The sequence below is a fragment of the Enhydra lutris genome, unplaced genomic scaffold, assembly GCF_002288905.1.
Source record: "Enhydra lutris kenyoni isolate GAN:26980312 unplaced genomic scaffold, ASM228890v2 scaffoldscaffold7, whole genome shotgun sequence".
In the NCBI taxonomy this organism is placed as follows: Eukaryota; Metazoa; Chordata; class Mammalia; order Carnivora; family Mustelidae; genus Enhydra; species Enhydra lutris.
In genome coordinates, this window is record NW_019154091.1 from 14,505,072 (window position 1) to 14,527,568 (window position 22,497).

A 22,497-nucleotide genomic window follows, 5' to 3' on the forward strand; every position below is an offset into this window, starting at 1 on the left:
TCATTCTAACCATAATCCTCCAGGCCACCTTTTCCCCTCAGCCGCCTGCCCCAGGTGTGCAGGATTCCAAGTCTCTGGTCTTCCTGCCTTCTTTTGCTGGGCTCAGCTGCCTCTGGGCTCTTCCCATCACCCTTGCCATTCCAGGACTTCTCATTTGAGGTTTTGACTCTTCTTGAGTAGACACAACTGATTAAACAAGCAAACACACACCTAATTGTTTTACCCTTCCCTCTTTCTATGCTTTGAATGCCAGAGTTCTTAGGAAACAGAAAAAAGGAGCTTCTGAAACCAGGCCTCTGAGACCCACATTGTGTGGCACCTTTCCAAACCTGCTTCCAGCCCCACGTCCTCATGGGTTCCAATTGTGTGGAAAACCCTCTACCAGCCCCATGCACGTGCATTACCCCTGCTCTGCTTGACTCGGGGAGACACGGTGGTCAGTAACACCAACATGATATCTGGTCTGTGGACCCTACCTTTTAGCTGATTTTCTCTGAATTTTTATAGAATTTGTCCATTTTGGATACCTATTCATTTTGAGTACCTGATCGTATATGGCTTACAGAGCTGTTTAAAAAATTGTATGTGTTATGTATTTGTCTCAACGTGTTGTGAGAAATAAGATCGGAAAAGCCCAAGATATAGGATATATACATTTGTTAGATGCTACCATTATTTTGTCATGCTTTCTCTTTTTACTCTTTTATTTAGGGATTTATTTAGGAAAGATTAGGGGTCAAATCTTTCACTCCTCTGTATTTCTTTGCCATTCAAGGAGGTAGGTGTTACTCAAAAAACTGCTCACCAATAAACATTTAACTGTTGTCAAAATATGTCCCAATTTCCACATGTTAAAGGAGTCCATCTTACTTGTTTAGAGTTCTTTGGTTCTCACCAACAGTAATGAATTGAAACTTAAGGAAAGCAAAGGAGCGCCTGGGTGGCTCAGTGGGTTAAGCCTCTGCCTTCGGCTCAGGGCATGATCTCAGGGTCCTGGGATCGAGTTCCGCATCGGGCTCTCTGCTTGGCAGGGAGCCTGCTTCCTCCTCTCTCTCTCTCTGCCTGCCTCTCTGCCTACTTGTGATTTCGCTCTGTCAAATAAATAAATAAAATCTTAAAAAAAAATTTAAAAAAAGGAAAGCAAAAAAAAAAAAAATTCTAGTTATAAGGATTCTGAAGAACAGCATTCTAGTAAAAGGGCAAGGATGTGGCCAGGCTTCATGAAGGGATTCCAGCCAGGACTGGAAAACTACCGGGTTTCCCGTTTCCTCTCTCTGAGTCTCTGCATCTCTGCCTTATGCTGTTCTGTCTGTGCAGAATTTCTTTGTGTTCCAGTCACCTGGTGAAATGTAGCTACCCCAGACTCCCAACTTTATATATCTGCAGTTGTGGTGCTGCTCAGAGACGGCTTAGTATCTGTTACCTACTGGCTTGGGGGAGGGACTTTTTGATTGGTCCAGCTGGCTGAGGATCTACCATTATCCAGTCAAGCCATTGGGCAAGTTTCCTAGTTGTTGGTAGGGATCCTGAGGCTCAACCCCTAGGATTAGAATTACTTCCTATAGAAACAGATTAAATCCTCCAGGTAGATACTGTACTTACCTACTTCTACTTCCTATATAAAAAGAAAGTATTTTTTTTAATGAATAGGTATAAAATGTTAAATGAATAAAATATAACATTAAATACTATTTTTAAGTAGCTCTTTTGTGTACTCAAACTACAGGACCCATCTTAATTAGTGATTATACGAAGACACTCTTCAGAATAGCTAGACCATTACTGTCTGGTAGAAACATAATGGAAGCCATATGTGTATACTTAAAAATTGTTAAGTGGCCACATTAAAAAAAAAAAGTAAAAAGGAACAGGGGAATAAGTAAAATAGTTTTTATTGTAATATATCCAAAATAACATTTTACCTTCTCAAAATAAATTAATGGAATATTTTAACTTTTTTCATATTCAAAATCCACTGTGTATTTCACACCTATAGCACACTTCAGTGCAGATATTAAATTTTCATCAAAAATATTTACTCCATGTTTAGATTTTCATAAAATTTACAATTGAAAGTGCAGATTCATATACCTGAGTTTTTCCAAATATACTTAAAAGTTTTCCAGGCCTGGGGCAGCTGGTGTGGCTCGGTCAGTTCAGCATCTGACTCTTGATTTGGGCTCCGGTGGTGATCTCAGAGTTGTGAGATCGAGCCCCGTGTGGGGCTCCATGCCCAGCACAGAGTCTGCTTGAGATGCTCTCTCTCCCCTCCCTCTACCCCTCCCCCAGCTTGCATGTGCTCTCTAAATAAATAAATAAAATCTTCAAAAAAAAAAAAAAACCCCAAAAACACACTTCCTCCAGTCACTGAATTGTATTGATTTTTTTACTTTAAACAAGTTAAGTAAAATTAAAATTTTAGTGCTTCAATCAGCCGAGCTACAGTTTGAGTGGTAAGTAGCCTCAGGGACTAATAACCCCCTGTATTGGCTAGTACAGATTAGACAGACCCCTGTATTTTATGGAGAAACATGAAGCTCTGAATAGATTAAGTGACTTGACTAAAAACCACAGTGTGTTAATAGTTGGGACTAGACAGTGAGCTTCTCGTTCATCATTTCTGCCCCTACCTGGCCATGCCATTCCTTCGTCACTGTGCCATTTTGGGTGAGGATCAGAGACCATTTATAGGCCTGCCCTGGGAAATAACACGTATTTATAGTGTTTGGACTGATTACCAGCTTAATCAGATTGAGGTTTCTACATCACTTTAATCCAAGCAAGAACATGAGAGTCAGATGCCTGAAGAGAATACTGAAGACCCAAATGAATTGTTTAGGCAGAAGACCAAAATAAATCATGACAAAACCCAGCTCCTCCAAAAGGTAGTTAAGATTTTAGAGATTCCATACCAGCATTGAGAGCACACAGTTTTGCAAAGTGCTTTTATAGAAATGTTTGAAATTTGCCTGCCATGGAATGTTTGAGAGTAGCAGGGGATTGTGTTCTCCAGCCCTAAGGGTAAATACTAGAAGGAGAATAAAATCCACTAAAGACGATTGGCATTTGCTGTCTGGGTGTGACAGTTGGCTCAGAGAAATTTATTTTCATCAGTAGGACTCTGAATTCATTGAACTGACGCAGAAAGAGCCATTTCCATTCCCCAAAGATCTCTTAGTTGAGTCGAAGGACCAGTATGCGTGGTCCAGATGCGAGACTGTAAGACTCATGGTCACCTTTGTGGAAAGCAAATACCGCAACTGTACGTGCTTTATACCACTGATGAAAGAACTAGGTGAGTCCTGGCATTCTCATGTTTCTGTTTTACATTTATTGTACAACCTTGAACAAACCACTTCACGGCTCTAGGTCTTGGTTTTCCCATTTCTGAAATTGGTGGGACTGGAGCAGGTGGTCTTCAGCATTCCTTCCAGATCTAAACTGTTGTAATTCTCAATGGCATGGCTCTACGTTCTTTGGATCTCTCAGCCTGGAGGTCAATGCCGGAAGCACAAGAGGAAAGAAAGGAATGCTTTGTGCCTTGGGCATTCATACCTCTAATTCTGACCAGATTGAGGTTTGACACACACACACATTAAAGCAAAGAAAACTAAAACAATCTACCTGGGCAGTAAGGCTGGTAATCAGATTAGATGGATTAGAAGAAAGGGTGCACGCTGTGGATATTCCTCAGAGGACTCACAGTTTATGAGTCAAGGCTTTTCTCCCTAAGAATCACTAATGGAGTCATTATCCCAGCTCCTTTGTAGGGAACTCTCACAATGTAGATACCTGCGTTAGGACCACTAAGGAAGGCCACAGGTCTCTCTATACTGAGAGCTACCAAATGGAGAGTAGCGCCAAGTATGCATGAAGAAATGTTATAGTATGTTTTGTCCAGTGAAAGCTAACAGTGCCTGCTCTTAGAGACTCCCTGTGCATCTAAGACTGATGCAGAATAATGTGTAAACTTCCTTTAGTTTATAAACCAGAACAATTTCTTGAAAGGAGGAGGGGATGGAGAAGAAAAAGGCATGCCAGACTGAGCAAGTCCCCCAGGACGTTTGTAAAGCACCCAGTTTCATCCAGGGTCTTGAATGTATCAGTTCTGGGACTGCAGAGGTGTTATATCACATATCATATAGTATCTATTTTATATGCTCATATAGGACCCACTTTAAATTTTTGTGTGGTTTTAGAATGTGCATAGATATTTTCATTATTGTTCTTTGGAAGCAGTCTATTCCTAGTTATGTTTAGAATGCTTTTAAGTATAGTAGTTTTTATACCTTTTATTTCATCATTTAGTTAAATCATTAACTTGGTCATGGTACTTTAAAATCCCTTAGGAAGTTTACAGCTTTTTTTTTTTTTTTTTTTTTTAAGATTTTATTTATTTATTTGACAGAGAAAGATGCAGCGAGAGAGGGAACACAAGCAGGGGAATGGGAGAGAGAGAGAAGCAGGCTTCCTGCCAAGCAGGGAGCCCGATAGGGGGCTTGATCCCAGGACCCCAGGATCATGACCTGAGCCGAAGGCAGATGCCTAACCATCTGAGCCACCCAGGAGCCCCAGGAAGTTTTAATCTTTTGAACAAATCTTCAGTGGTGATGGCATGGTAGCAGGTCAAGAATTACTGATGAATTGATTCAGTTAGTATTTTAGAATGATGCATATTACATAGGAATTGAAAGCATGTTTTTCCAGTAGTCTTAGCCAGAGTTGCTGTAATTAACCCAGCAAATATAAGACAGAAGCTACCAGGAAAGAAGATAAGAAATTGAGAGTCTGGAGTTAAGGAAAACCCAGGCAGATTTTCCCTTTCAAAGCAAGGAATATGTTTTGTTTTGTATGTATATGTAGGAATGGAACTTTAAATTATATGTACTTCAAGAATTTGACAGGTACCTCTTAACCTCACTTCTTTGGCCTCCTGTGTGGTTTTATCAACTTTCCTAATTCTTCACATTCTTCTGCTAGTAAAATAGAGAACATTATTTGTATCTTACATTCTTCTGATGAATGTTGTGAGTTGATATTTATACAGAACTATTTAAGCTTAAAATGGTTTCTGAAAGCTAAGGAATAGTGATAATAATGCCTGTTATTAAGGCAAAGGGAAAAATTACATTTGGGAAACTTACAGCCTTCAATCCTGTTTCTTAATCATAATCTTAGAAGAGTCAGAAAGCAGATCTATCATCTTACAAATGAAATGATGAGTTTCCTATGTTTCATTTTCTTTGCAAATCATTGACTATTATATTTAATTAAAAAGAAAATATGATCTAGTCAAAGCTGGTTTTCTTGCAGACAGGTCAAAACTGGCTGATATTTAATTTTGTTTCAGCCTCAGAGCTATCTTTAATAAGTCCAAGAATCCTAAAAAGCTAACATGTGACTCTTTAAGCAAATTAATGAAAAGATAGAACTCTAAATTGATTATACAGTTTTTTTCACAAGGAAATTTGGCGAGAATGAATAATGAATGAAATACAATTTACAAGATGTTTAGAAATGTGTTTTTCAGTAGTGTAGTAGTACAGAAGTTCATATTAACAAGCAGAGAATTCTTCATAATTTGTAAAGGGCAAGTTTTGGGCTAGGATTAGATGTGAGATTTCCAGGATTTAACTGTAAGAAATTATAAGTTAAGGCTAGAAAATTTTGCTAGGAAAAGTTGGTTGCTTCAGCTGTTGATTGGGTATGTGAAAGTTGGGGACCGTGGGGGACCGTGGGTGGCGGTGAGGGCATTGTCATAGCTAAATAAGAACTTAAATACAGAATGGAAACAAAGAGTTCAGCTGAAAATAGAGATAGACAGAAATGGTGGCAGTAAGCACCCCAGAGTTCCCTGGTTTAAAAATAAGAAACCTATAACCAAAATCATTTCTACTTTAACCACAAAAAAGAAAAAGAAAAAAAAAAAACAAAAAAACAAAAACCCTGTTCACTTAAGGTGCCAAGACTGCAGAAACTAAAGGAGTACCTTAGTTCAGAATAAGGGAATTTGATTTTGGTTTTTCTATGTCAGAAGATTTGAGGGAAGGATAGACAAGCATATTTATAAAGTGGAGTGAAGACAGGGTTTAAAGAGACTGACACCTAGAATCTGCTTGCCACAGAAAAATTTGCCCAATTACAACAGAATGAATTAATTGGGGAAGGCTGCCCCGCCATATAAATACTCTTCAAACAGTTATTTGCAGTTTCTGCTGTATCCCATAACCTAGGAAATCTGCCCTTTGCTGACAGGGCTGACTGTCTAAAAGGGAATTATCACTGTTTAAATGGAGGGAGACTTGGAGAGCGATTCAGTCCCAAAGGAAAGAGTGACATTTTGGAAAGAGAGCTGTGAATGATGCAAATGTGAACTTACATGTGCTTGAGATAAGCACTGATTAAACAAAACAAAGAATCCATTCCGAACATACTTTGGAAACACATAGTCTTTGAGAACTTGGTTGATGAGTTGAGTGAAATGGCCTAATTGAACTAATTCCCATTTGGGGGTTTGTTTATTCTACTTTTCTGTAGCCAGAGCCAACACTTCTGAAAGTTTTGAATGACATTTCGTGCTTCCAGGAATTGGGGCTTACCAATTTGTAGATAAACCCGTTTCCTTTTTGGCTGTGTTATATTAATTAAAACTGTTCTGTTAAATGAATAGAAGACGGCCCCCTTGTATAATTTAGGATAAATTACTTGGCCTTCCCCCATAGATATATTCTGCTGGTAAGAAGGGAAATCTAGTGGTTTGGTTCGTTTTACATGGCATCAGTTACTCCTTATAATATTTTTATTACAGCAGAAGTTATTTTAAATTTGTTAGGATCTTATAAACCAAGGCAATTATAGCTATCCCCAATCTTATTTTTCTCATTTGTTATATTTTAGCAGAGTTTAAAAAAAAAAAAATTCAGAGCTTCTACTTAAAAGATCTTTAAAGAAGAAAACATAGTGTTAAAGTATACAAAGTATATGAACTTATTTTAAGTAATGTTACACTGATTTTAAAAAACAGAATGGGTTTTAATATATCAAAGAGATTTTGTCCTAAGAATCTAAACCTTATTGGCCCAGGGCCATTTATAACAGAGGCTGGCAAACTATAGGCCAGATCCAATCCACTGCCTAATTTTATATGGTCAGTCAGCTGAGATTGGTTTTTACAGATGAACATTCACCGTCTATTTGATAATAGAGAATATTTTGAAACCCAGCTAAACAAAATGTTGACCCAAAATAAAGAATTTCATTCTTATTGGTAGACCTATATCACAAGAGATGAAATTTGATTATTAATGCAAAAGACATATTTAATTATTGTAACTACATTTTAATTTTGTAATAAGTTTTATAGAAATTGCTTTCTCTCTATAAATGCACCTACATAATATCCTTTATTTTCATCTCTTGGTATGTAAAGCCTAAAATACAGATTACCTAGCCCTTTACAGAAAGTGTAGACCCCTGACACAAGAGTATTTTTTTCTCATTCATTTTTTATTCACTCATGCATTTGCTCAACAAATAGTTTCTGAGCAATTTTCCCATGCCAGAGACACAGTTCTAGGCCATATTAAAAAAAAAAAAAATACTGCCTTCATAAAACTTACTTTCAAGTTATGTGCATTATCTTCTCACAACTAACTTGTTCTATTATTCCCATTCTACAGAGAGGTTCAGAGACTTTATGCAGCTTGTCTGGAGTTTCTCAGCCCAAATCGAACCCCAGTTTTACCTGACTGTACAGATTTGAACTTCTAACCTAATGGGTGAGACTAGCTTCAGGGGCATGTCTCCATGATTGGTTTAATGCTATGTTGTCACCATCTTAATAATTATTCATTCTTGAACAAATTATTCATTCTTGAACAAATTTTGCACTTGGCTCTACAAATTATGTAGCTGACTTGCTGCTAAGACAAAAGTGCTTCTCTCTGAGACCACTCTCCTGCCACGGCTGTTTGTTTTTTTAAATATCCACATGAATTTATCTATGAAGAGGCCTTAGAATCTATCAAGCACTTTGGAAAAATAAGCTATTTTTAATCCACTGTTTCATATTCCAGTTCACCAAAAGACTTCAAGTCCTTGAGGGCTAGGACTCTTTCCTACAATCTTTCTTTCTTTTTTTCTTTTTTTTTTTTTTCTTTTTTTTGACTTTTTTTTTGATAACTCCCTCTATGCCTAAAACTGTTCTAAGAACATTGTGAGTGAGTAAAGTGAGTAAACCTTGTCAAGGGTAAGACTTGGTTCCATCTTTAATTTACTTCCATGGAAGACCAACATTCTTCTTCTACTTCTTTTTTTTTTTTTTTTTTTTAAAATTTTATTTATTTATTTGACACAGAGAGAGAGAAAGTGCACAAGCAGGGGGAGCAGCAGGCAGAGGGAGAGGGAGAAGAAGATTTCTCCACTGAGCAGGGAGCCCCATGGGAGTCTCAGTCCAAAGACCCTGGGATCATGACCTGAGCCAAAGGCAGACACATAACCAGCTGAGCCACTCAGATGCCCAAAAGAGCAACATTCTTTACCATCAGTACTTTGTTCACGTCTTTATTCATTTGCAAATTTAGAAGCAGATGTTACATCTGAGTTAAACAAAACACAAGAGCTGACCTGTTCTGATATAAGGAAATTCTTTGTCCAGCAGTGACTGAAACATTGATATCTTTGAAGAAGGATGCTCCAAGTTTACTGTATTTATAACAGATTCCTTTATCTTCCTTTCTTTCAATTTCTTGCAGCCTAGTCATTGTTGGATAAGAGTGATGGTGGAACAGTTGTCAGTCAGCTTAACTGATCTTCTGGACAAGTTTTCAAATATTTCTGAAGGCTTGAGTAATTACTCTATCATAGACAAACTTGTGAAAATAGTGGACGACCTTGTGGAGTGCATGGAGGAACACTCATTTGAGGTAAATTTGTATTCCTTGGGATGGCTTCTTACTACTCTTCTCTAAGACCTATGCTGATTGAGGGTGGCAAGGGTGGGTGGGTCTTTTATTTGTGAAATGTTCCATTAAAAAAACTTTTTCAAGGTGAGCACAGAAAATAGGTGGTTATAGTCACACTGAAATCCTGGAATATAACTTAAGGCTTAGATGTCATTTAATATAAAATAAAATTTATTCACACTACAATGTAAAAAAAAAATAGCCCTTTATTTTGTGAGGGAAGTCCTCATAACTCACCTTTTAGGTTACAAATGTTCATTTACCTTTAAATGGAAAATTGCCAGGGCACTTGGGTGGCTCAGTGGGTTAAAGTCTCTGCCTTCAGCTTGGGTCATGATCCCAGGGTCCTGGGATCGAGCCCCACATCGGGCTTTCTGCTCTGTGGGGAGCCTGCTTCCTCCTCTCTCTCTGCCTGCCTCTCTGTCTACGTGTGGTCTCTGTCAAATAAATAAATAAATCTTTAAAAAAAAAAAAAGGAAAATTGCCTATAACGAACATTTAGACTTACCCTATTCATAGTAATCATGTCACAACAGTGAATTTTACCTTCGCCAGGCCATTTGATGATTAGCTGTCACCAGCTTCAGAATGTGGGCCTGGCAGGGCTGTGAGATTGAAGTATATTGACGAGGCAATGTATAGAAATTAAGAATGATGTGTTAGAGTTCAAATTCTGACTTTGTCACTAGTTACCTTTATGAACTTAACCTCTCTGTGTTCACTTTCCTTATCCCTAGAATGACAGTAACGGGATCCATCTCATGGAGCTGACATTAGATGATCTGTGATTAGTGCCTTAGTACCATGTCTGGCAAAATAAATCCTAATAAACATTTTTATTATTATTTTAGAATACCACATCCATAATAAAATAGGTCTTGGGAGACCTGCTTTGGCATAGAGTTCACAATTCTTTGTCTGCCCTACAGGCCTTCTAGGTGTTTAAATCTGTTTTAGATATCATTCTGTAGTGTAAAACTTAAATACTTCTCCAAATTCCAATTTCTCTGTAAGACCCAATATTCATCCCCTTCGTGTTCACATTCGGAATTCTTACCGTACTAAGAGCCTCCTCACTACATCTCATCACATCTGTAGCTTTGCTTTTTAATTTCTAAATTAGTGTGTCTTACAGTCTATGACATTTTAGAATTAACATGTCTTTTTCTATCATAGTCGTACAAATAGGGTTCTGATGGCAGTGATAAGAGGTAGAGGTCACAAAAAGTAGGGCATCTGAGGAGCAATGTCGTGAAGGAAATAATCCACCACTGGGGCTTGAAAGATGAGTTAAGTATTAGGTAAATGGTGATGTCAAGAAGAGCATCCCAGATATTGAAGAGTATTCATTTGCTAATCATGACACTGTGGCTAGAACCCAAGTGGTATTTCTCTGTTGTTTTTGGAGATGGAGTTAACATGTATAAAGCACTTAGTGTGGGTCATAGCAAGTGCTACAGGGGTGTTATTGTTACCTACTTTTATTTATAGACAATCATGCATGTATGAATTCCTAAAATACAGTCTGGTTTGCTTTCCTGGGGAATTTCTAGAAATTAATCATACTTATTTCTTTTATAACTTGGTTCTTTTGCTCAGCATTATGTTTATAAGATATATCCACTTTGAGGCATATAGCTGAAATTAAGTTTTTCCTGCTTATAGAATGGACTTAATATACTGATATTTATTAAAACACTTTTTTTTTATAAATTTAAATTCAGTTGACCAATATATCGTCCATCATTAGTTTCAGGTGTAGAGTTCAGTAATTCATCAGTTCCTTATAACACTCAGTGCTCATCACATCACGTGCCTTCCTTAATGCCCATCACTTAGTTACCCAATCCCCCACCACTTCCCCTCCAGCAGCCCTCAGTGGGTTTCCTACAGTTAAGAGTCTCTCACGGTTAAACGACTCTTCTGTTGTTTGATCTAAGGGTTATATTACACTGTTGCTAAGAACTTTTCTTGTATGTCTCCTCGCATGTATGTGCAAGAGCTTCTCTAGCGCATTCACCCAAAGTGGGATTTCTGGGTTACAGAATGGGCACATGTCCAACCTTACCAGATGATACCAAATGCACCAAGTTATAGTATTCTACCAATATATAAGAGCCCCCCTTTTCCGTATTCTTCCCACTATTTAGTATTATCTGACTTTTTAATTTGGGGCTATTTGGAGCATGTGTTATAAGAGGGATTTTTTAAAATAAAATAAATATTAAAAAAATAAATATATATAAATAGGTAAATAAATGTATAATATATAAATGAAATATATTTAGAGCATATGTTATAAGGTATTTTAATAAAATAAATATAAAAATAAAATATATAAATAAATATATAATATAATAAAGTTATAAATAAATATAAAAAATAAAAGAAGAATCGTTATCTTAATGAGCATCTTTAAAGAACAGTGTCTCTAATTTGTTGCTAACATTATTTTGTTTTGATACTCTATTCACCTTACCCCCACCACCACTTCATTCCTTTATCAGGAGTTGAGCCCCAGACCAAAGTGGATGGGATCACTATCTTATAGTACCAGTTTGAATTATGTAGGTTAAGACAGTTGTCTAAAAGTGTTAGTTTTACTTGCGTCTTTGGGGGACATTTTTATCGTCTGTTACCTCAACATCAGTTAGATCTGTCAACTATCTGAAGAATATAATCCTATTTTCTTCCAGAATGTAAAAAAATCATTTAAGAGCCCAGAACCCAGGCATTTTACCCCTGAAGATTTCTTCAGAATTTTTAACAGATCCATTGATGCCCTCAAGGACTTGGAGATAGTGGCATCTAAAACTAGTGAATGTGTGCTTCCTTCAACATTAAGTCCTGAAAAAGGTAAGACAAATAAGCATTTCCAATTCAAATGTGAAAAGCAAGCTTGAATCTTGTATATATAGGTAAGAATCTACCTCTGACTCAAATATGTGTAGCTAGAGAAAGATGTATGTGTACATGTCTAACACGAAGACATATATAAATGGCATGAAAGAAGTGATCAGTTGATTTGTTGGTTTTCAAACCAAAGCAACACTTGTCATTTTCAAATATAGGAATTTTCTGTCGGTAAACAATATGGGAGGTAGATTTATCTGATACTTGCTCGTATTATGTAGTGTGTGTTACCCTTCATCTCCAGTTTTCTTAATGTCCCCTTTTCAAGCCTTTTCCTTAAGGTCTACCTCTGAGTCATGAATTCTGATCTTTACCAGTTACTCAGTGTTGAGACTTGTTTTCCCATTGGGAAAATCTGTGTTACTTATGTTTGTTAAGTATGCAGGCAATGAATCTTTGCTCTGTAAGGCGACTGTGATGAATTTCTTAATAAAAATAGAACAGGACCCAGTAAGAAATAAATAGGATCTGAATAATCAAAATTTGGGAAGCAGACATTGAAAGTACTCTGGTATTGCACTTCAACCTTTTGCACACTCTGTAATTTCTGTAAATCACCATGCAACACTGACACATTATTGCTTTCTATTTAGATTCCAGAGTCAGTGTCACAAAACCATTTATGTTACCCCCTGTTGCAGCCAGCTCCCTTAGGAATGACAGCAGTAGCAGTAATAGTAAGTACATACGTCTGATTTAATGCATGCATGGCTCCAGTTAGCACCTATGGGAGTATTGCATGGGCTTTAAAGGAAATTTCTTTAATTATAATATTAATACTGTTCTGTTACTGTTCTTCCTGTTACGATCTTCCTGAGAATTAAATATTAGGTTTCTGTGTAAGTGATGAATCAGTAAATTCTACTCCTGAAATCAATATTATACTATATGTTAACTAGGATTTAAATGAAAATTTGGGGGTGCCTGGGTGGCTCAGTTGCTTAAGCGTCTGATTCTTGGTTTTGGCTCAGGTCATGAGATCAAGCCCCACATGGTCTCCTCGCCCAGCATGGAATCTGCTTGAGATTCTTTCTCCCTCTCTGTCTGTTCCTCCCGCTTGTGTGCGCACTCTCTCTCTCAAATTAATAAATAAATATTTTTTTTAAAAAAATTTTAAATAAGTAAATAAATATTAGGTTTGTAGAAATGGGTTTCCCTACAACCCAAGATGATCTTTAGAGTATTGGGCCAAAATTTGCTAAGATTGTTTTAAATAAGTCATATAATTACTTTTAGAAATATGATTTAAGCTTTATTCATTGTCAACTTAATATATTTGTTGTGGGATTTGTCTGACAAAAATGGAATTTTAAAATTGAAAGTACAGATGTTGGTTGTATAGAATTCTAAGGATATTTTGTTTTGTTATATCAGTATTTACAATTTTATATTTGTACATCTGATGATTTTATTTACTATAAAATTATGTTAGAGGAGAATATGCTTCTTTGCCTTAAATTTCTGTGCTCTTTGACTAAGGACCCAATTTCCTGGTAGTCTAATGTCCTCCTTTCAAATACAGGGAAGGTCGTTATAAAGGTCATTGGATTTTACTAAGTATTCTGATCCTCTAGTTTCATGGAAGCTGTAGAAGGAAAAAAACTCATCCTATGATTTTAGTTAAGAAAGTTATCCCTTAAGACTTAGTAATGGGGCACTGTCATATGTTCAGGGACATAGAGAGGACCTACCTATAAAAAGGAATAATCAATTTAGTACAAATCCACAATACCAGTTCTGTAATTCAGAAAAAATTTAAAAACCTCTAAAATCCATTTGTTTGGGAATTTTTGGCACCAAAAACCTGACCTGACCTAAACTGAGATAAGGCTGTTTATAGTCTTTCTCCTTCTAAGAGTGAATATTTATAGATTTCACTATAGAAATATTGTGTTTGATCACAGCATGCTACCTAGACTTTGCTGAGGATATTATATACAATATCTGTAAGACAGAATCTTCTAAAATCTCAAAATTCTGAATTACAAAACACATCAGATCTGAAAAGTATTAGAAAGAGACTGTTAGTCAGTTAAGGTCTTTCTTACTAACTACTGATTTTATTTTATTAATCTTTTCAAAGATGCAACTTTTGGCTTCTTAATTTATATTTCATTGGTTTCTCATCTTTTTTATTTCCTTCTTTTTACTTTGGGCTTAGTTTGTTCAGCTAAGTTGTAGCTGAAGTCCTTAAGGTTGAAAAGTTTGATTAGTGATTTAAGCCATTCTAATTTTCTGTTGGAAGCGCTTGAAGTTATAAATTTTCTTGTAAGCAACTTCAGTTGCATCCCACACACTTTGATATATTGTTTCCATTATCATTTCTTCAAAAATATCTTTTAATTCTCCATGTGATTTCTTTTTTAATTCATGAGTAATATAAAAGTGGGTTACTTAATGTCTAAACATATGTATTTTTTCTAGATATCTTATTGGTTTCTAAATTCTATTGTCAGAAAACATACACTGTAATCTTTCAAAATTTATTGAAACTTATGTGTATCATTCAAATAATGAGTGTAGCATTCTAAAATTTGATCAAAATGGCTGATAATGTTCAGATCTTCCAAATGCTTATTAAAGTTTTTTGTCTAATTTTTTTTATCAACTACTAATAGAGGAAGATTAAAAATCTTTTATTTGTGGTTTTTGCCATTTCTCCTTTTGGTTATGTGTTTTTTACTTCATATTTTGAAGCTGTATTATTAGGTGGTTATAGATTGATTATTGTTATGGGTTCCCTGATTAACAGACCTTTATATTGTTAGTGAAATAATCATCATTATCTCTGCTAGAATTCTTTGTCTTGAAGTGTATTTTGTCTGTGTTAGTGGAGCCAGTTTTTCTTAATGCTTACTGTTTTCATGGTATACCTTTCTTTTTTTCAACCTACTGTCTCTATTAAAGACCATCTCTGGTAGTCAGTGTATAGTTGGGCCTTGCTATTTCAGCTAGGCGGTCTTTAACTTTTAATTAGAGTATTTTATCCATTTATATTTAATACAGTTATTGGTATGGTTGAATTTGGGCCTACCATTTTATTTCCTATTTGCCTCATTTGTTCGTTTCTCCTTTCCCAATTGATTTTGGGTTAATTTTGTTAATTTTATTTTCAACAGCTCTCTTTGCATTATTTTGTGGTTGTTTTAGGAATTACAGTATACATCTTGCAGTGTTCTACTTAATATTGTAGCACTTAAGAAAAAAATATGAGAATCATCTTTTGTGCTGTGTTGACATATAGATCTACATAGGTTATAAGCCTCACAATAGTCTTATAATTATTGCTTTAAGCTATCCTATGTCTTTTTTAAAAAACAAAAGAATATAGTTGTCTTTTATATTTACCCATATATTATTTCTTAAACTTTGCATTCCCTCTTGTAAACCGAACTTTCCATCTAGTGTTAATTCCTTTCAGTCTAAAGAACTTCCTTTAGTATTTCCTGTGGTATAAATCTACTGGCAACAAAATCTTTTTTTTTTTTTTTTTTTTTTTTTTTTTTAATTAAAAAATGTCCCTGGGGGCACCTGGGTGGCTTAGTGTGTTAGTGGCCATCTCTTGATCCCAGCTCAGGACTTGGTCTTTGGGTTGTGAGTTCAGGCTCCACATTGGGCTCTGTGCTGGGCCTGGAGCATACTTAAGAAAAAAAAAAAAAAATGTCTTCAGTACTGCAGGTGCTTTTTACTGGACATGGAATTCTGGGTTTTCAGAACTTTTTTTCAGTCCTTTAAAGATGTCACTTAATGTCACCTGCTTTTATTGTTTCTGAGAGAAAGGCATCCAGAGTTTATATTCTAATATGTACTGGGTCATTTTTCCCTCTGCCTTTCAAGTTTTTCTTCTGTGTAGTAGTTTGACTAAGATGTGCCTAGGACTGGGATTTTTTTTTTTGTATTTTTTTTCTTTTGCGTTTTGTCAAGCCTCTTTGATACATAATTGTATTTTCCCCAAAACTTGGGAAAAATTTGTCCATAACTATTTCAAATATTTTTCTTCATTTTCTCTCCTCTCCAAAAGGAATCACACATAGTATATTTAATCACACACATAGCAATCACATGTTTATTAGGTAGTTTGATCTTGTCTCACAGATTATGGATGTTTTGTTCAGATTTTTTTTCTCTCCCCAATCTCTCTGTTCACCAAAATGCATAATTTCTACTTATTGTTTTCAAGTTTCCTGGCTCTTCTGCCATCTGTAAGCTGCCGATCGTTTCATCCAATACATTTTTTTTCATCCAATACAATTGTTTTTTAATTTTTTTAAACCAATTTATGGTTCATAGCAAAATTTAGGGAAAGGTACATAGATTTCCCACATACCTCCTGCCCATACCCATGTGCAGCCTCTCCTATTATCAGTATTCCCCATAGAGAGGGAATATTTAACCTTTGTTAAAACTGATAAACTTTCCTGGACACATCATAGCCATTCAAAGTGCCTATTTTACATAGGGTTCACTCTTGGTGTTATACATTCTATGGGTTTGGATCTAGTACATTTTTTCATTTCTAAGCTTGTACTCTAAAATTTGTGTTTAATTCTTTGTATATTTTCCTGCTGAGATTTTCCATCTGCATATTCATTATGATATTTACTTTTTTGGCCCCTGGATGTATAGTTGACCTTTGAACAACAGGGGTTTGAACCACATGGGTCCACTTGTAAACAGATTTTTACTGTAAATGTATTTTCTCATGATTTTCTTAACATTTTCCTTAGATTATTTTCATATATATAATAGTTATAACGTATAAAATACGTGCTGTTTGTTATTGGTAAGGCTTTCAGTCAATAGTGGCCTATTGGTAAAGTTTTAGGGAAGTCAAAGTTACATGTAGATTTCCGCTGTGCAGGAGGTTGGTGCTCCTAACCCCTGCATTGTTCAAGGGTCAACTGTTGTTCTGAATCTCTGACATTCTCATCTCCTGATCTCAACATATAGGTCATCTCAGGGTAGGTTATGTGTTGACGGCCCCCAACTCCCTGATTATGGGTCGCATTTCCCTTTAAGTGGCTGGTTATTTTTGAATACATGCTGGATATTGTGGATATTATGTTTATGAGAATGTAGATTTTATAGCATTTCTTTAGAGACTTCTGAGTTTTGTACAGATAGGCAGTTCAATTAGTGGCAGATTATCTTTATTTTCCTTCCCTGTCTTGTTTTTAAGCTTTCTTAGAGGGAAGGGGGAACGTAGGCTTATTGCTAAGGCATAGAATTTCTAAGGTAGCTCTTGAATGCCTAGAAAATCTCCCCATTCTGGCTTGTCAGAGCTCCTTTGTCTCTGATCAACAGTCAAGATCATAGCTTCCCAGATATTGTTTATTGCCAGGCTTTGTGAAGTCTTTTCCTTGCATGTACAGCTTATTTTTTTAACCATTGACTTAAGGAGGTTCCTCCAGAGATTTCTGGTGCTCCTTTTCTGCACGGTTCCTTTCCCACCAATAACCCTGCCCCACAAACTCCAGACACATCTGCATCCCTGAACTTCAGTCTCTGATTCCTTATTTCTGTGAAACTACTGAACCCTACTTGGGTTCTATCTTCCATACCTCCCAGCCAGAAAATGAAGACAATCATGGGCCTCACCAGATATGTTTTTACTCTTAGGGATTATGTTCTTGAGCTACCTATTGACTAATGTATGAAAGTAACTACCTCAGGTAATTTGTTTAATATAACAGTTATTTAGGTTGGGAAGGCTAATATGCTATTACCATGGATGGAAGCAAAGGTCTTTTCTACTTACCTCAAAAGACATTGAATATAAAACACCTATTCATTTTTTTTTTATTACAAAATGGTCAGCCTTCTTTTTTATTTTGCTTTCCTTTTTTCCTTTTTATAAAAAAAAAAAAATGGATCTTGCATAATTTGCAGCTTTTTGCCAGGAGACGTTACTCATCAATATGGCACTTAGATACCCATGCACAAAGACTTGCTCTTGTAGAGCTTACCTTCTTATAAGAGAAAGTCCTAGTATTTTTATCATATATATATTACAATATATATTATAATAGAAGTATGTCAATGTTTTTAGTCGTAGCATAAAGAAGGTGAGACTTTTTGGAGGGATATGGCCAGGGAAATTTGAAGTGAAATTTGCAGGATAAAATCCCAAAAAGTGGTCGTGCTAGCTGGAGGAGCAGTCTATATGAAGGAGTCCTGAGACGTGAGTGTCCTCTCATTATGCCATGATTCTCCCTTATAAAAGTGTTCAAGTTATCCAGAAGGAGTTATGTTTTCAAAATAATAGTAATTTCCTTTGTATCAAGCTAAAAGAATGTTTAAGATCCTTGCAGACTATATTTAAATGATACGGAAGTTATCCTTACTTTGACATTACGTTATACATCTTCTAAAAAGACAGCCTTTGAGTCAGACTGCCTGGGCTTCTATACCAGTGTTGGCCCTTGGATAACTGTGTGACCTTGAGCAAGTTAATCTCTCTGGACTTGCCAGTCAAGTGAAGGATGATAGTACCTCCTTCATAGAGTTTCTGTGAGTTTTAAATGTGTTAACACACACGAACTCGGAGCCATGCCTTATATATAATATGTGTTCATCGTTATTAGAATAATTAGGTGCACCAAGGCTGTGGGTCAGTACTTACGGCAACCTGCAATGAGCTTTGAATCTGAATTAAGGAGGGGAACTGATTTGAAGGTTTTCTAAGCACCAAGAGGTCCATGTTCACAGGCATGGTGATGCCTGTAAGTAAAATCATTTGAAAAAGCAGGTCAGCAAAATTGTAGCACAGTTTTTTGTGTTCTGTATTTGAACAGATGTTGGGTATTATTGGTCAAACCAAACAAGTCAGTTTCCATTAATTTTGGACATTCATAATAATGAGACAGAATTATGACAACAGCCCAGGGTTGTGGGATTACTCAAATCCTATCCAGATGAGCTTCCTCACCCTACAAGTTTTATGTGGCAATCTTTACATGAAAGCAAAGCTTTGTTACTAGCTTGGGCACCTGTAGGGCCAAATACCCACCATTTGGCCTTGAGGCACCCAGTTCAAATCCCACTGATCTCCAGTAAGTAGCAGCGGTAGCCTTGGGAGTCATGCCCTGGAGGTATGAATAAGCCTTTTCTGGTAACATTCTTTTTCTCTCTCTGCAAGAGGGACTGTAGTATTTCTGGAAAGAACCAAAGGCTGGCTCTTAAGCTCTTTGCATTAGGGAGAAATAACAAAAGCAAGGTAATATTGACCCTCCAGGAGGTGAAGCTCAGTTCCTCTGGTCCGTTTCCCCTCCCAGTCTTTATGAGGCCCCCTCCCTCTCTCCGTCCCGCAGGTAGGCTGCTGCAATGTGTTAGTCAGGTTCTGGGACCATAGTTTGGGGCCATAGTTCTGGGGGTGGAACTTTTAAAGTAGTTAAAAAGTGACTACTCTGGAAGAGTGAGGTGGGTGAGTTCTCTTTAATTAGGTCTCTTGTCCAGCATGGATTTCTTTGGAAAACCTTTAGGGGCTGTCCTACCTGAGAAAGACTGTGAGCGGGGAATCCCGGAGTATCTCACTTTGGTAAGCCACTTCTGCTTGTTGCTAGTGGCCCTGGTCTTTCCTGTGGTCTGAATGGCTCAAGTCAAGATTTGGCTTTGGGAAAGAACAGGAAGAATTTATGATGTTGCTTGCCTTGATTCTAGGACATCTGGTACCCGAGTATATGTAATAGAATTCTCCATAGCACCATCCCAGCTCCTTTGTTTTCTACTGAAGTCTGGGGACAAAAATATTAATAGCTTCCTTTGTTCTCTGTGTATATCTTCATGAGGGGACCCCTCTCGGATCCCTCCTGGTCAAATCTATCATAACCACACAGCAGTCCCAATAGACACTGTGGGCCATAGTGTTGCAGGAATTTTTTTTCTCCGTCTGTGCCCATGGTTCTTGGTCATGCCACCTCAAAGAATGAAGAGGTAGACCAGACAGAGTGGTGGGCAGCAAAACAAGCTTTATTGAGTGATAGCAAAGTGATAGCACAGAGCTCCCAAGGTGGGAGGAAACCCGAAGGGGTTGCCACTGGAGTTTCTAAGTCTAGGGGTTTTTATGGACTTGCTGACAGGCTGTGTCAATCTGACGAGCCCTCCCAGTGCCTGTCATCCAGTCAGGGTTTTGTCACATGGGAAGGAAGGGAGGATTCCTTCCACCAGCAGGGTAAAATCCTTTTAAGGGTGGTTTCCTCTTCCTGGGGGGTTGGCCGGGGGTGTGGTGGGGGGGCGCCTGTCCCTGTCTTCCAACTATCCTTCATCAATAGCACGGTGGCCCTCAAGGAGAATTCAGGCTTGTTACTGGAATACAACCACAAAGAGCCAAGTTATGTACAGATAGTGATATGAAAACTCCTAAAATGTCAAGAATTGCTTATAATTCTGAGTCCATTTTCTGAGAGAAAATACTTTTATAAATGGTAGTTAAATTCCAGACTAGTACACACAATCTTTGATATAACCCTTAAAATAGCTCTATTAGTACAATAATGGTAGTACCACTTCGATTATACCAAATTCCACGTTGTAACTTTTTTTCTGATGAAAGAATTGATGTTGAATTCTACTTTAAAATGCCTAAAACTTATTTCCCACGAGGCTATAGGATGGTTGGGGTGGGGGGCGATCAGAAGATAGGCTAGTCTAGTCTCAAGGAAGTGATTTGTAGTTATATGAATGGAAGACCCCACTTCCCTCCCCATCACCCTTCCTTAAGTGTAAGGGGCACCCATGACTCACCCTTCCTTCACACACACACACACACACACACACACACACACACACACACACACTTCCTATTAGAGCCCTTTGGAAATAGGAGTCCTGCAATTAGTGAATTCCATGCTCCCAGTTTACAAATGGTGGGGAAATGGGCAATTCCTGTTTTCTCTGCAGTAGATAAGATTTGTTTCTGGCCTCTCAGGTTAAATCTGTAAGTTCATGTTCTCCCTGTAAATGTTTACACATGTACAGTGGTTTGGTTCTTTTATGTTACATACTTAATATGTTAAACAGGTGACTATAGGCTGACACCATATCCCAAATGTTGCATAATATTATAGCCTAAAACAATCATTTACCTTGGATTAGTTTGCATTTGATCATATAATTGCTGAAAATATATAATTTCTAAATGTATCCCTTCACCAAAAGAAAACTGAAGACTTTCGGTTCTTTTCGTATAGGTTGGCACATGTGTCTGTGTCTCTAACAACCAGGTTGTTCCTTGTAAGGAGACAGAGAGAAGAGACCCTTGTGGTAGATGGTAGATGTGTTTTGTTTAATTCATGAATCATTTTGCTGCTCACGGAGGAGCTAAGCAAAGTCAAAACGAGTCCCAAGTTAATCTCACATGTTTTTTCCCTCTCTCACACACCCCCCACCCCCATCTCTTGCTGTTAAGAGTAAGCAATGAGAAGACACTGGTACTTTCAGCCATTCTTTAGTGTTTAATGGTCTCAGGCTTTCCAACATAAAAGGTCCGAAAAATCAAACCTTTAGTCCTTAGCACAGAGCCAGCCACACTCTGGCATCCAGTAAAGGTATACTGCGGATGTGATGAGGAAACGCTATGGCTCTAAGCATGAGGTACCTAAAAATACTTTAATAGCTAAGTCCATTTAATGACTTACTACTTGTGGCAGGCAAAACAGCTTAACGCCTACCGACCTTGATCCGGGTTGCAAAACGTCCTCTTCCAAATTTCTTGGCAAGATGTGAAGAGTGAGAAAACAAAAAAGGTTTTAGAAGATAAAGTCATGGAAAATGGATTTGCTCGAGAGTACCAGTCACCTTTAGGAATATGTCATCTGTGTTCCATGTGTGTCAACATCAGTCACGTCAGAGATCCTTCTGTGGCTTTTCTTTTATTTTTCAACTTAACGTGTTTTGGAGATGACAAGGACTTGTCTGGCTGTCCCAAAACAATACTCCGCGGAAAAATCAGGGTTCCAAATATTTTAAACAGAGCTGGGTCAAGAGTACGTTATTGCAACAGTTGGGAACAACCACAGGTTAAGAGCATCTGTCAGGGATGTGCTGCTCACCACTGCACTGTTTGAATTACAGGGAAGGCCGCAAACCCCCTTGGAGACTCCAACTTGCAGTGGGCGGCCATGGCATTGCCGGCATTCTTCTCTCTTGTAATTGGGTTTGCTTTTGGAGCCTTATACTGGAAGGTAAGGGTTGCTATTCCTTTTTTATTCTCCTTGATCAAAACTTCATGAACTTTAGTATTTATTTGTGCATACTTGATTTACATAAACGATTACCAAACTGCCCTTTTCTGAGAAAAGGTCCTACCTTAACTTAGTCTCAATAGAGTCTAAATCTAAAGGTTTTTCCCCTTATTCCTTATGCTTAGGAGACAACCCTCCCGCTGAAAAGGCACACTTAAGAAATGGGAACTGATTTTCATAGCCCGCAGCAAATATAAAAAGGAAGAAATAGGTTGCAAATCCTATGATTTGCTTTTAAAGCCAAATAGAAGGGCCATTGTGTTATCTGCTCTTTTGGATTTCTCTTCTTCTGTTCTCTTCTCACAGAAACCTATACAAAATTTTGAAATGCACTAAATCATTGTGATTCAACTTTTTGAACTGTCTTTTGAATTTGATAC

General features: G+C 37.2%; 1 protein-coding gene across 1 annotated transcript in view; it reads left to right on the forward strand.

Moving 5' to 3' along the window:
- The window catches only part of LOC111142191 (KIT ligand), an 83,379-nt gene that overhangs the window by 51,468 nt on the left and 9,414 nt on the right, over positions 1-22,497 (forward strand). The window contains exons 4-7 of the mRNA XM_022495203.1: positions 8,754-8,924; positions 11,660-11,819; positions 12,470-12,553; positions 21,948-22,057. Of these exons, the coding sequence (XP_022350911.1) occupies positions 8,754-8,924; positions 11,660-11,819; positions 12,470-12,553; positions 21,948-22,057 (525 nt within the window). The remainder of the gene's footprint in view (positions 1-8,753; positions 8,925-11,659; positions 11,820-12,469; positions 12,554-21,947; positions 22,058-22,497) is intronic.